Raw genomic sequence first — 11,065 nt, forward strand, 5'->3', positions numbered from 1 at the left:
GTAAATGCAAATTGCAACAAATATCTTCTTTTTACTTCGCTTTAACCTTGAATGTACATTTAAACATTAATAACTGTAGGTTACTTGACAGGAAACGAAGTCAACGCAAACAACCTTCCCATTTTTATTTCATTTTATTTTATTTTATTTTATTTTATATATTGGCACCTTCACGGTCTATGATTAGTACCCATATTAAATAATTAATTCCTCGCGAAAAAAAATATAATATAACGGAAGTGACGTCGCAGTCAAAGTTGAAAGTTCGGGGTGGGGAAGTTGGTTATCATAACGTTAAGCTTGCAAGACCATCTTTGCCCCAGATATTATTAAAAAAAAAAAAAAATGTCAACTACCGACGAAGACACAGAGATCCCCATTCCATGTGTGCTCATCACCAGCTGTGATCGTGGCTTTAAAGAAGAAGAGCTGATAGAACGTAAGTGAAGCTAAAGCGACAGTGCACGAATTAGCTGAAGGGCTAACGTTGAACGAGGCTAACGTACTTAGCATCACAGAGAATATTTCACACTTAAAGGGTTTATTATCTATTTATCAAGCTCCTTTAAGGGACTTATTTTTCCGTGTAATGTTTGTAAGCCTGTGTATTGTTAAGCACGTCTTATTTATACAGGTAGCCAGTCACATTAAAGGGAAGCAGAGCCAATAATAAAAACGTTTTGGCTCTTTTTTTTAATAATAAATGTGTTTTCTCTTCAGAGATCCTCAGTACGAAGAATTTACCGGAGCCAGTCAAAAAAGAAGAGTCGGTAGCCTGGTATCCGTGGACCATCAACAACAAATATTATACAGCAGATGTCAGGCTATGTGTTGTACCAAGCACCTTTCAGATGTCTTCAGAGATTGCTCAGTCCATGCAGGCTTTCATTGTTTACTTTGACAGTTCAGCAGTAAGTGACTCAATACGACGTTTTACTTTAACCCTCATGCTTTGTTCCTTTTTTTACTACCCTTTCAGCTTGTTCCACTAACACACTGATTCAGTCATTTTGTTTCTAGATTTTGTATGTTTTTATTTTTTTTTTGCATAATGTTTTTATCTAACATCAATGCTTGTCATAAAGTATAAAATATCCATTACTTTTTCATTTTTAACCCTTCAAATGAAAGTTTGTTTGCTCATTGCACCTGTTGGAAAACAACCTCAACGTTGACAATTTTATATAGAATATAATAGAATGACTTTATTGATCCCAAACTGGGAAATTGTGGCGTTACAGCTGCAGGTTATCCAAACACACAATATGAGTAAAAAACACAATGTTAGCAAATCTAAACACAATATAATATTAACTACAAAGTAAATAAGTACTAAAAATATCAAAAATAAGAATGTGAATATATACAACCAGGATTTAACTAAGCATTACTAGTCTTAAATAGGAAGATTAAATGTAAATGTACAAGAACAGAGTCGTAGATGGTTGTAAATTAAATATGAAAGATTAAATGTACAAAAACAGTTGTAAATGGACAGTATTGACATAAATTAAAGTGCATGAGTGTAGACATATAATAAGCAGAAACTATTCAATATAAGGGTGAGTAGACAGACAAATGAAGTGAACATGAGTGCAGGGATAATTTGTAAATTTAACATGTGCAGAACAGATGACAGTATGCAGAGACAGATATTATCATGATGACAGTTCTCTGCTCGCATGAGGTGAGCTGTTGTACAGAGTTATGGCCTTCCCTAAGAAAGATCTCTTGTATCTGTCCTTGTGACAGCTGAGTTGAATCAGTATATCAGTTGTATCATATATTCTCAATGCTACTGGTATTTCTTATATATATATATATATATATATATATATATATATATATATATATATAATATATATATATATATATATATATAGTAGCACAGTCTGAGATATGTAACTTATTAACAGCAACAGTGATTTCAATGCATTTTTATTTTTTGTGCAGTGACAGAAAAACATAAAAACTCCCTCTCAGCTTGTTCGTGGCCAAAAGTGGCCATCTCTTGTTTACATTTGCAAAATGCTATAAAAATATTTTTTATTAAAGGATTTGTCCACTTTCACCACTTGATTTTTTTTATTTGCTTCAGTCCTTGTCATGAAAACCAAAATTAAATTCAAATTCAGATTTTTAGCCCTTTAAATTCCTGTTAGATCACAATATGCTAATGATGTAATTTTACCATTTTACCAAAATGGTATTATTTTATACTGTAAATAACAAGGGATGAAAACATGTGGTTTGAATGGGTGTCAATGGGCCAAAAGTGGCCACGATAGAGCCAAGATGTAGTATTTGATGTATACAGTATATTTTTTATATATTTAAAGTGCTGAAGTTGAAAATTTAAATATCAGGCAAAAGTCCAGACCCTTGAGAAATTTCAGCCCAAATGCATTAACACAGCTTAAATGGTTGAAAAAAAGAAAGTGAAGTGGCCACAAATGGCCAGGATAGAGTCCAGAGGGTTAATGATTCCAGAGTTAATAGTCTTTAATTGTTTTATATTTGTAACATATATTATATGTGCATGGTGTTTGCAGAAGGATGGTCTGGAAAAGCTTGAGCCTTGGATATCAGTGGTGGAAGATCTTGCTCCAGAGGTTCTCATTCTGGTGTGTGACAGAGTCAGCGAGAATGGTTAGTTCTGCAGTTTTGTATAAAATGTGGATATTATTTTGTGGTGTACTACATAACATCTAAAGTGTCATTTTCTTATTGTAGGTGTCACCAGACATGAAGCACAACAGTGGTGTTTGGCTCATGCGTTTGAGCTGGTGGAGCTCAATCCACAGGAATTGCCAGATGAGGATGGTGAGTTTTCAGAGAGAAGAAATTACAGTGACAATGGGGAAAATCTAATGTTTCATCATTCAAGTTTTAATTTTTTGCCCTCTCATTCAGACTGTTTGTGTTGCCTTTTTTTTTTTTTTTTTTTAGATGACTTTCCTGAATCCACAGGAGTAAAGAGAATTGTGCAGGCTCTCAATGCCAACGTGTGGTCTAGTGTAGAGATGAAGGATGGTGAGATGACATTGCTGATATAACAACATTTTGCAATTTTCCATCCTTTTTATTGTATCTCTGTGTATGAAAAAATAAATGTGACAGTTTATATCTCTTTCTAATAGGGCACAATGGAGGCTTTGGTCTTATGAGTAGTTTGGTGGCCTCAAGACATAACAACCCACGCAGCTGCCAAGATCCACCGGTCAGTTTGAATTTTTATTTTGTAACTTTTTTGATGGGAAAAAATCCTCACTTGTTAATTTTTGTCTAACTGTCTGTATTTGGTAACTTCATTCTTGAAACAATAATGATACATTTTTTAAGGAATTTTTAATTTGTTTTCAAGGATGCATGCTCACCGTTGCTCCTTTTCCACAGCAGTCTTCCAGCCTGCCAGTAGAGGGCTCACCTGTTAGTGAAGAGGCTGACCATACAGAAAGTAGTACTAACACAGACACACGGGGAGACGCTGTAGTCGGTAAGTTAACAACATCTGGTGAAATGTGTTTTTTCTTAAATTTCAAGTTATTTTTCTCACAACTGAAGTTGTTCCTCCCAGCCCCTTTTCCCTCACTACAAACAAACATTTGATGATGATAGAAGATGATGTTGAGTTGCATCACATTAATAGCCACTTGTTCTGATTTTCTCAGATGCAATGACGGATTTGGACATTCAGGAACTTGCTAATCTCACGGCTGGTGATGCAGATGTGGATAACTTTGAACGCCTCTTTACCAAATTAAAAGAGATGAAAGGTAACTCATAAAATGATCTTCTCCTTAGACCCTCATATTGACGGCTTGCTTGTACTTTGCTCTCAGTGTTGCCACTGAAATATTTGTAAAGCTGATGTAATATGATTTATTTCTTCTTTCCTTTTTTTATGATTGAATCCTGCAGATAAAGCTTCTTCATTACCTCATGAGCAGAGAAAGGTTCATGCAGAGAAGGTAAGCAACTGTATTGACCCCTGTTACAAGATATAGACTAGGACCTTTTTATTCAACTCAATTCAAAAAACTTGATTTGTCCCCGGGGGGCAATTCAAAGGCACACAGAGCAGTAAATTAACAACAGTGCAAGTAAACAAAACATTTTAACCTAAATAGAAAGTGTCCAACTAGGGACCAGAGATGTTCAGAGATGTTATGTTCAAACTTTGTGTACCATGTTTGTTTAAAAAATATATAATTACCCTAAAAAATGTTGTAGACTATCACAAAAGTATTGTGACACTCTTCAGTTTAACTTAATGAAGTGATGATGATAAATGATGTGACATAGTTTCAACACAGAGAGTTTATAGCTTTGAGAATACTCATCTCTGGTCCCTAGTTGGGCCTTTGAGTATACAGTGTATAAAATAAAAATATTCAGTTATATAAAAGCACAACAGTATATATATATATATATATAAACCTTATGAAATACCACAATATAATGATACATTAATTCTATAAACCAATATGAATTGCAATTTTATAATATAACAATCTATAAAGTACAGCTCTGGTCGCCTTTAGAAAGCACATGACCTTTGTTTTGAAATAATTTATTTCATTGCATTTGGTAATATGTTCCAGCATTAATGATCCTTAATGGAGAAATCTGACTGTCCAAATGTAGATGCATGATGTTTGTTACAGTTTCCATTCACCATGCTTCAACTGTCTCTGTCCTGTCTTTCTGCAGAGAAGTTCAGGGACGTGATTATTGATACATTTGAAAACAAATTTAAGAAAACATGAATACAAAAAGCTCTTGAATCTTAGTCAGTTGTGTCTTTTAAGTATGTGGCAGTGATGCCACCGGCTTGGTTTTTTGTAATTTATTTTCCAGGCCTGGTTTTATAGTGATATAAGTTTGCTGAGTGTTTAGGGTGAACTGTCATACAATATGAGAAAGAAATGTACAAATCAAACTGTCAATTGCCTTAATGTATTTTGTATAAGCTCTAGTACAAAGTATTTATACTTAATCTGCTTTCCAGGTAGCAAAAGCGTTTTGGATGGCCATCGGTGGCGATGACGATGAGATTGACGGGTTATCATCGGGGGAAGAAAGCTGAAATTAGCTTCCTGTGACTCAGTCTCTTTTTCCTGATTCTCTTTCTTTCCTGGGACTCCCACGAGATCCAGCGTCCTTACACTCACTTCTTGCACTTGGAAAGTGGAGACGCTTGCAGATGGTACTGTAGGCATAGTCATGTTTAGAGTTCTTTAAATGAAATGATTGCAATACTAGTCAGAAGCCTTTGAATATCTTGATTAGGAGAGAAGAGAGCCAATGGGTGGCCCTGACCCTCAGTCTTCTCCTTTGGGTCCCTTTCTAACCTTAAGTGAACCTCAACACAATAGTGTTGCATTTGGCAAAACAAAATTAAATCATAGATACTTTGATTGATGTGTATGTCCTTTAGGTACAGTTGTCACATATATTTGCAAGTGACACAATGTGCCTTATCCCTAGAAGAGTTGTGACACATTTAATGTACATTCTGTTAAATGAATATAAAAACGTGTGATTTCAATTTTCTGCTCTCCATTGTCAGTGACTTGTTTGTTTTGAAGACAAAACAGCTTACTACACGGGTAACTAGAGGACCTATCATTCTGCAGATAAGAAAAATAGGATCAGGCTTGTGCTACTATGGAATACCTCTGCAGTAAATAAAATGTTCGGTTCAGCTGCAGCCTGTGTCTACTGCCATTGCATTAAGGGTGATAGGAAAAATGTTTGTCTTAACATTTGAGGAGCTGCAGAACCTACAACCATAAAGAGTGCCCTGTGGTTGAATCATCAGTTTCATGATGATATGCATTTACTACAGGAGAGCAGTATGCAATTGGAATGTAAGTCCAGTGGGTTCAATATTTCTGTTTTAGAAAAAAAAAAAAAAAAAAACTTTTTTTCTCAGATGCAATTTATTCATTTTTCCCAGATAACAAAACAATGGTCATTTGAGAACAAATATTTGGCTACATGAAAAAACATGTACATAAGACTTGGAACAGAAAACCACCAACTAAAGAAATCAAGGAACACAAGTGCTAATACCAGTTCACTAACTACCTCAAGTAATGCAAAACACTGTATTTTGGTTTAGTACAATGTCTTTGTGTTAAGTAGGTAACGTGGTGATTCAGTCTTTTATACTGTGCTTAAGTGCAAGCTAAAGATGGTGGCTTCAGAGACAAGTAAATCACACATGCCTTACAATATTGTAGCAATGTACATGTAGCATACAGCCTTTACTGGACTAGCAAACTACCACTAGAACTAAAGCTTTACACCTAAAAACACAGTCAATTTGAAGTGCATCATTTAGCCAACATGAGCAGAGTACAATAACATTAGCTCATAGATGGCCATTCGTGAAAAGACCAGTGTCTGTTTTCACTCAATGTGTCATCAGTGGATGAAACAAACTGAAGTCAGACAATGCCTAAATCTAACCAATAACTGATGATCAAAACTACTTTATCATAATCTAAGTCCCTATCATGAAATAACAGTAAAAGCTAGAACAATAATCCTGTGTTACACATAAGAAACCAGTTGACCCATGTTTTTAAAAGCCAGCATTTAAGCAGACCACGGTTTGGGTCATTAAAGCAAAAGTTTCTTGCGAGTACACTCATGCCAGAGGTCAGTCAGGTCTGATGTTTCAAGCAAAATATGACTACAAGCTATAAATATTTATGTACAATTAAATTGAGGCAATAAAAAAAATATATTCCCATGCAGGACAGTATGCAAAAATAACTTATAAAATGTCTCTTTCACTAAGCAAAATAGTTTTCATACAAGTGTTCTTGTCAACAAACAATGGTGCTAATATATATGTTTGGGTTGTTTAAAATAGATACAATACCTATTACAAGATCAATGAAAGAATCAACACTTTCTTCAATACATATTAATCAATAAGGGCAAAAAGTACTTTGTACTTAGTTTTAATTAAAAAATATTCTATTTAATCAATACCCATTATGACCTTTTCCTTGTTAATTTATGGTTCATTGATAAATAAGCATCTTGAGTCAGTGATAACGAGCAGTGGTACTAAGACTGAACCACAAGTAATGACAACGTCGTCATGATAAAAGCTAATTCATAGAATCAAAATTGTTTTGAAATGTTTAAATAGATGACAAAACTGAACCAGTACTATACTTTTCATCTTTCATTTTCTAAAACAATATAACAAGACATGATGTCTGAATGAATACAATTCCTTTGGAACCCATTACAAATACCCTGTGGCTGCCTGTTAAACACATGAAACAATGTAGAAGTTCTGAAGTAGTTATCAAATGAAGACACTAAATGGAACTAAGGAAGGTGCTACAGAGGTGAGGCGAAATGTTTGACAGCGGGGGGAGGAGGGTCATAATAGATTAAATGAATGGTGTCTCTTTCCTTATTATCAGTTAGATACGCCTGAGTTTTCCTATGTGTATTAGAGTGTCAATGTGAAGGAAGGTTCCTTGTAAAGCATGAGCATCTTTTATGACACACTGGAGCAGTGGATGCTTGGAGAGCCCATTTGTGTGAGAACCTTGTCAAGCCACTGCAAAGGGCCATTGAGATGCAGCTCTATCCAGCAGGGGGTGCTGGTCACCGTCTGACGTCTGCAGGGTACAGAGAAGAAGAGAGGTAACATAGTGCATTATAGTTCATACCAGGTCATGTTTAAAATCACTTCAACACATTGAATCATTCATTTTATTTAATAATGGTTGATACAATGATGCAACTAAGACTTCACGTCTTAGTTGATTTATCGCCAACTCTTCAGGCTATGTTTGAAGTCATTCAAGTTTCAAGTTTTTCTCTGAGGTGTTTGGTGCCAGAAATATAACCCCTACCACTCCTGGACCGCTGGGAATTACCCTTGCTGAGGGTGTCTGAAATGTGTTCACCCCCCACTCCGTGTCCCCTTCACCACTGCATGCCTGCTGCATTCTTCATCTGTTACTCAACCCTCTCTTGCAAACTCACAGCTGCACCCTCTCCCATCAACCTCTCGCATTTCCAAGTCTGCTACTGTGTGAGCATAACCCCCCTCCCCATTCTTTATCCCAAAAGTTATAGGCGGTTTTTACCTTAAAGTTAAGTGGAAACTGCTTAAGGAAAAACATTGCCACCCAGGGAAGACTAGGTGGAAGTCATAAGACACAGTGCTGATTTGCCTTCCACTCGTATACAATGTGTAAGATCCAGTGGAGGGAGCTCCCAGTTTATGCTCGCACCAAATTTAAAATCCTGCTGCTCGTTTACAAAACAGCAACAAAAATGGCTCCTCCTTACCTTAACTGTCTCATCCAGGTCTACGTTCCCTCCCACCCACTACGCTCTGCCATTGAAAGGTGTCTGATCCAACCTTTACAAGTCACAAGTCCCTTTGCACCTTTAAGAAAAAGCTAAAGACCCAGCTCTTTCATGAACTACTATGCACTTAATGATATTGACAATGATGATCTTTTCATTTTAAAAACACCATTTGTAATCGCCCCAACAGGGACATAAACTTTACAAACACTACATAAAAATATTTCTGTCAGTAACGAGTGCTGAAATCTACAGAAAAGTTTTTTTTAAACCTTGTTTTTTTTTTCTTGTTTGAGAGTTCAGTATGTTGAACACCATAGCACGCCACACAAAAACCTATAAAAATGAATTAATAAAAATGCATTAGGCATCTTAACAAGTTTGAAGTTTGAAATTACCTGTACTCAGCTCCCCAGCCCTTGACAAAACTCATCCGAATGGTGCACATTCTGGTGAGTTGGTAAACGGCCTCAAAGCCCTGGTTGACTGACTGTGCGAGCAGAGCAGCGAACTCCTGGTTATTAAAGATCTTCAAGTTGCAGCCTACAAAAAAAATAATCATTGTGAGGCTTAGTAGCACAGCAAAGAAAAAAATGTCAGTAGGTCAATAGAACTGTGGTCGTTTTGCGTCTGATAGCTTCGAGTGTTGGTGTGTATCCACTCATGCTAACCTGGGGGTATTTTGCAGACAGTGGCAGGATGCCAACCGTAACGCTGGTTGCAGTTAGGACTCTGCACAAAGATGGCACTGTCACTAAGACACTCTGCAAACACCTCTCCTCCAATGTAGTACAGCCTCACACCTCGTCCTGGAGAGAGAAGAGAGAGTATTGTTGCTCTGCCTGCCTTAACTGTCTCTGCCTGCCGAATGTGGCAATATAAAAGAAAAACAAATGAAACTGACCTATGTGTCTGCGTGTGAGCTCCACCGCTGAGTTGCGGTTGACGTTAGACAACAATCCGAGACAGAAGCGTTCAGAGTTGGAGGGGTCTGTGAATCCATCAACTGTTAGGGAGGGCTGGGAGGCGTGGAAGGTCTCTCCTACACGCTGGTTTAGCTCATAGTAGGAGATAGAGCACCAGAAGGCAGACTCACAGTACGTCACAGGTTGCAAGTCTGGTGGGGGGTGAGATGGAGAGACATTAATGCACATACAAACCCCAGTCATGTCAATGAATAAAGACTAAAGAGGGTCCTGAGAACAGGTGAACTGCTTTGTGGATGTACAACCATTTATTGTAAAGATGCTCATTACTGATAGAATCTCTTGAATTTCTTTTCAAAAGCTCTTTCCCATGACCATCATGTCTCCGGCAAAGACATGATGTAAATGTTAGAAATGACCTCCAAGTGGCTCTCCACATAGATAGAATCACCTGATATAATTATTCATTTACCTTGAGCCATCCACAGATGAGGACAGACCATAGACAAAGACGCCATTGATACCATACTCACTTTGTTACTTCCTTGAGGCTAAGCCTCCCAGACTAAGTCCACTGCTTCTGTGGGCTGCTCATCTGTCTCTCAAAATGTGAACCCTACAAAGATATTATACTCTGACTGTCTGTGTTGTCCTACACTCATATGAAAAGCATGATCACTACAGCAGCAGCAGTTGTTTTATTACTAACAATGAAATAGTCAACTAGTCATCAGGCTGTTAATAAAGCCAATCTGTTAGATTTCTCTTACCTAGATTACTGTTCGCGGGTGACACAGGATTGGGTGACAGGCTGGGTGAGCCTGAAATAGAGCAGTGATAGAGGAGGACTGGTTCAAGCATCATAGTTTAAACTCTTAGAGCTGGAATAGAGTAGTCTCTTTTCACATTACTCACTTGTGTCCATGCTATGGTTGTTCTGGTGATCACTTGTCTCACCATCTTCACTGAGATACCCTGGTGGGGGAGTTTCTGTGACAAACAAACACAGACAACAGTTAGGCAAACAGTCCTGATCTAAGGCATACGTGAGGATTTAATTTATTTTGACTGCTGAAACAAGTAAATGAAACCTAACAAAAGTTATCAAATTTAAGCACACATAAAATAAAGGATGATGACAATATGAGCTTACAGACATCAAGTTTCTTGTGTAGAAATAGTGACACTATGTTTCTCACCAGGAATATAATTACTCTGGGGCTCGATGCCAGCGGGGAAGTTGGTGTTCTCAGGGATTGACGGGCTATAGTCATCCAAAGCTGGAAACTCAGCGGGTATATCTGCATGCCGTGGTACTAGGACAGGGGGCAGAACTGAAGACATACACATACCTTTATTAAGGACCAGTTCTATACTGAAACTACATAGCAAACACATTATCTTAAATACAGTCATTTGAATCATGTAGCAATTTACTGCACTTACTTGGTGTCTCCACCCTTTGGTAGTGGTATGGGTTGACACAGACCTCATCCTTCTTAGTGTGGAAGGCAAATTCACAGTGGTCCACAGCCCTCAGTTCATGATGGGACTGGAGGTCTGGCCAGCGCCACAAGCGACAGTAGATCACATGAGGAAGACCTTTTCTGTGCGAGACCTGAAGACGCCCATCTAAAGATCTGGGAGGGAAGAAATCACCCAAAAGAATGTAGTGGAATATGAATGTTAAACGTTATAAATCTATCTGTTGCTCTTATCAATGCTTTGATTACAGTTGATGTCATGCTTTTAAAATATGGTGCACACTGTGTAGTATAATCTTT

General features: G+C 37.4%; 2 protein-coding genes across 3 annotated transcripts in view; one reads left to right on the forward strand and one right to left on the reverse strand.

The window, feature by feature from the left end:
• Positions 1-256: 256 nt before the first annotated feature.
• On the forward strand, positions 257-5,551 carry aagab (alpha and gamma adaptin binding protein). 2 transcript variants are annotated; one of them, XM_020631337.3, is made up of 10 exons: positions 257-439; positions 721-911; positions 2,553-2,649; positions 2,734-2,823; positions 2,950-3,033; positions 3,141-3,220; positions 3,397-3,496; positions 3,672-3,776; positions 3,922-3,971; positions 5,012-5,551. In XM_020631337.3, exons 1-10 carry the CDS (start codon positions 346-348, stop codon positions 5,087-5,089), a joined length of 969 nt encoding a protein of 322 aa, XP_020486993.2. In that variant the 5' UTR covers positions 257-345; the 3' UTR covers positions 5,090-5,551. The 2 variants fall into 2 exon arrangements, with proteins under 2 accessions (XP_020486993.2, XP_020486994.2); XM_020631338.3 differs by having other exon boundaries at positions 3,400-3,496.
• Positions 5,552-5,926: 375 nt separating this feature from the next.
• smad3b (SMAD family member 3b) overlaps positions 5,927-11,065 on the reverse strand; it is an 8,955-nt gene continuing 3,816 nt past the window's right edge. The window contains exons 2-9 of the mRNA XM_020660600.3: positions 10,728-10,921; positions 10,481-10,615; positions 10,197-10,271; positions 10,052-10,102; positions 9,260-9,472; positions 9,027-9,164; positions 8,754-8,898; positions 5,927-7,655 (exon numbers count right to left, since the gene is read on the reverse strand). Coding sequence (XP_020516256.1) covers positions 7,532-7,655; positions 8,754-8,898; positions 9,027-9,164; positions 9,260-9,472; positions 10,052-10,102; positions 10,197-10,271; positions 10,481-10,615; positions 10,728-10,921 — 1,075 coding nt within the window. The 3' untranslated portion in view covers positions 5,927-7,531. The remainder of the gene's footprint in view (positions 7,656-8,753; positions 8,899-9,026; positions 9,165-9,259; positions 9,473-10,051; positions 10,103-10,196; positions 10,272-10,480; positions 10,616-10,727; positions 10,922-11,065) is intronic.

Source organism: Labrus bergylta, chromosome 7, assembly GCF_963930695.1.
Source record: "Labrus bergylta chromosome 7, fLabBer1.1, whole genome shotgun sequence".
Classification (NCBI taxonomy): Eukaryota; Metazoa; Chordata; class Actinopteri; order Labriformes; family Labridae; genus Labrus; species Labrus bergylta.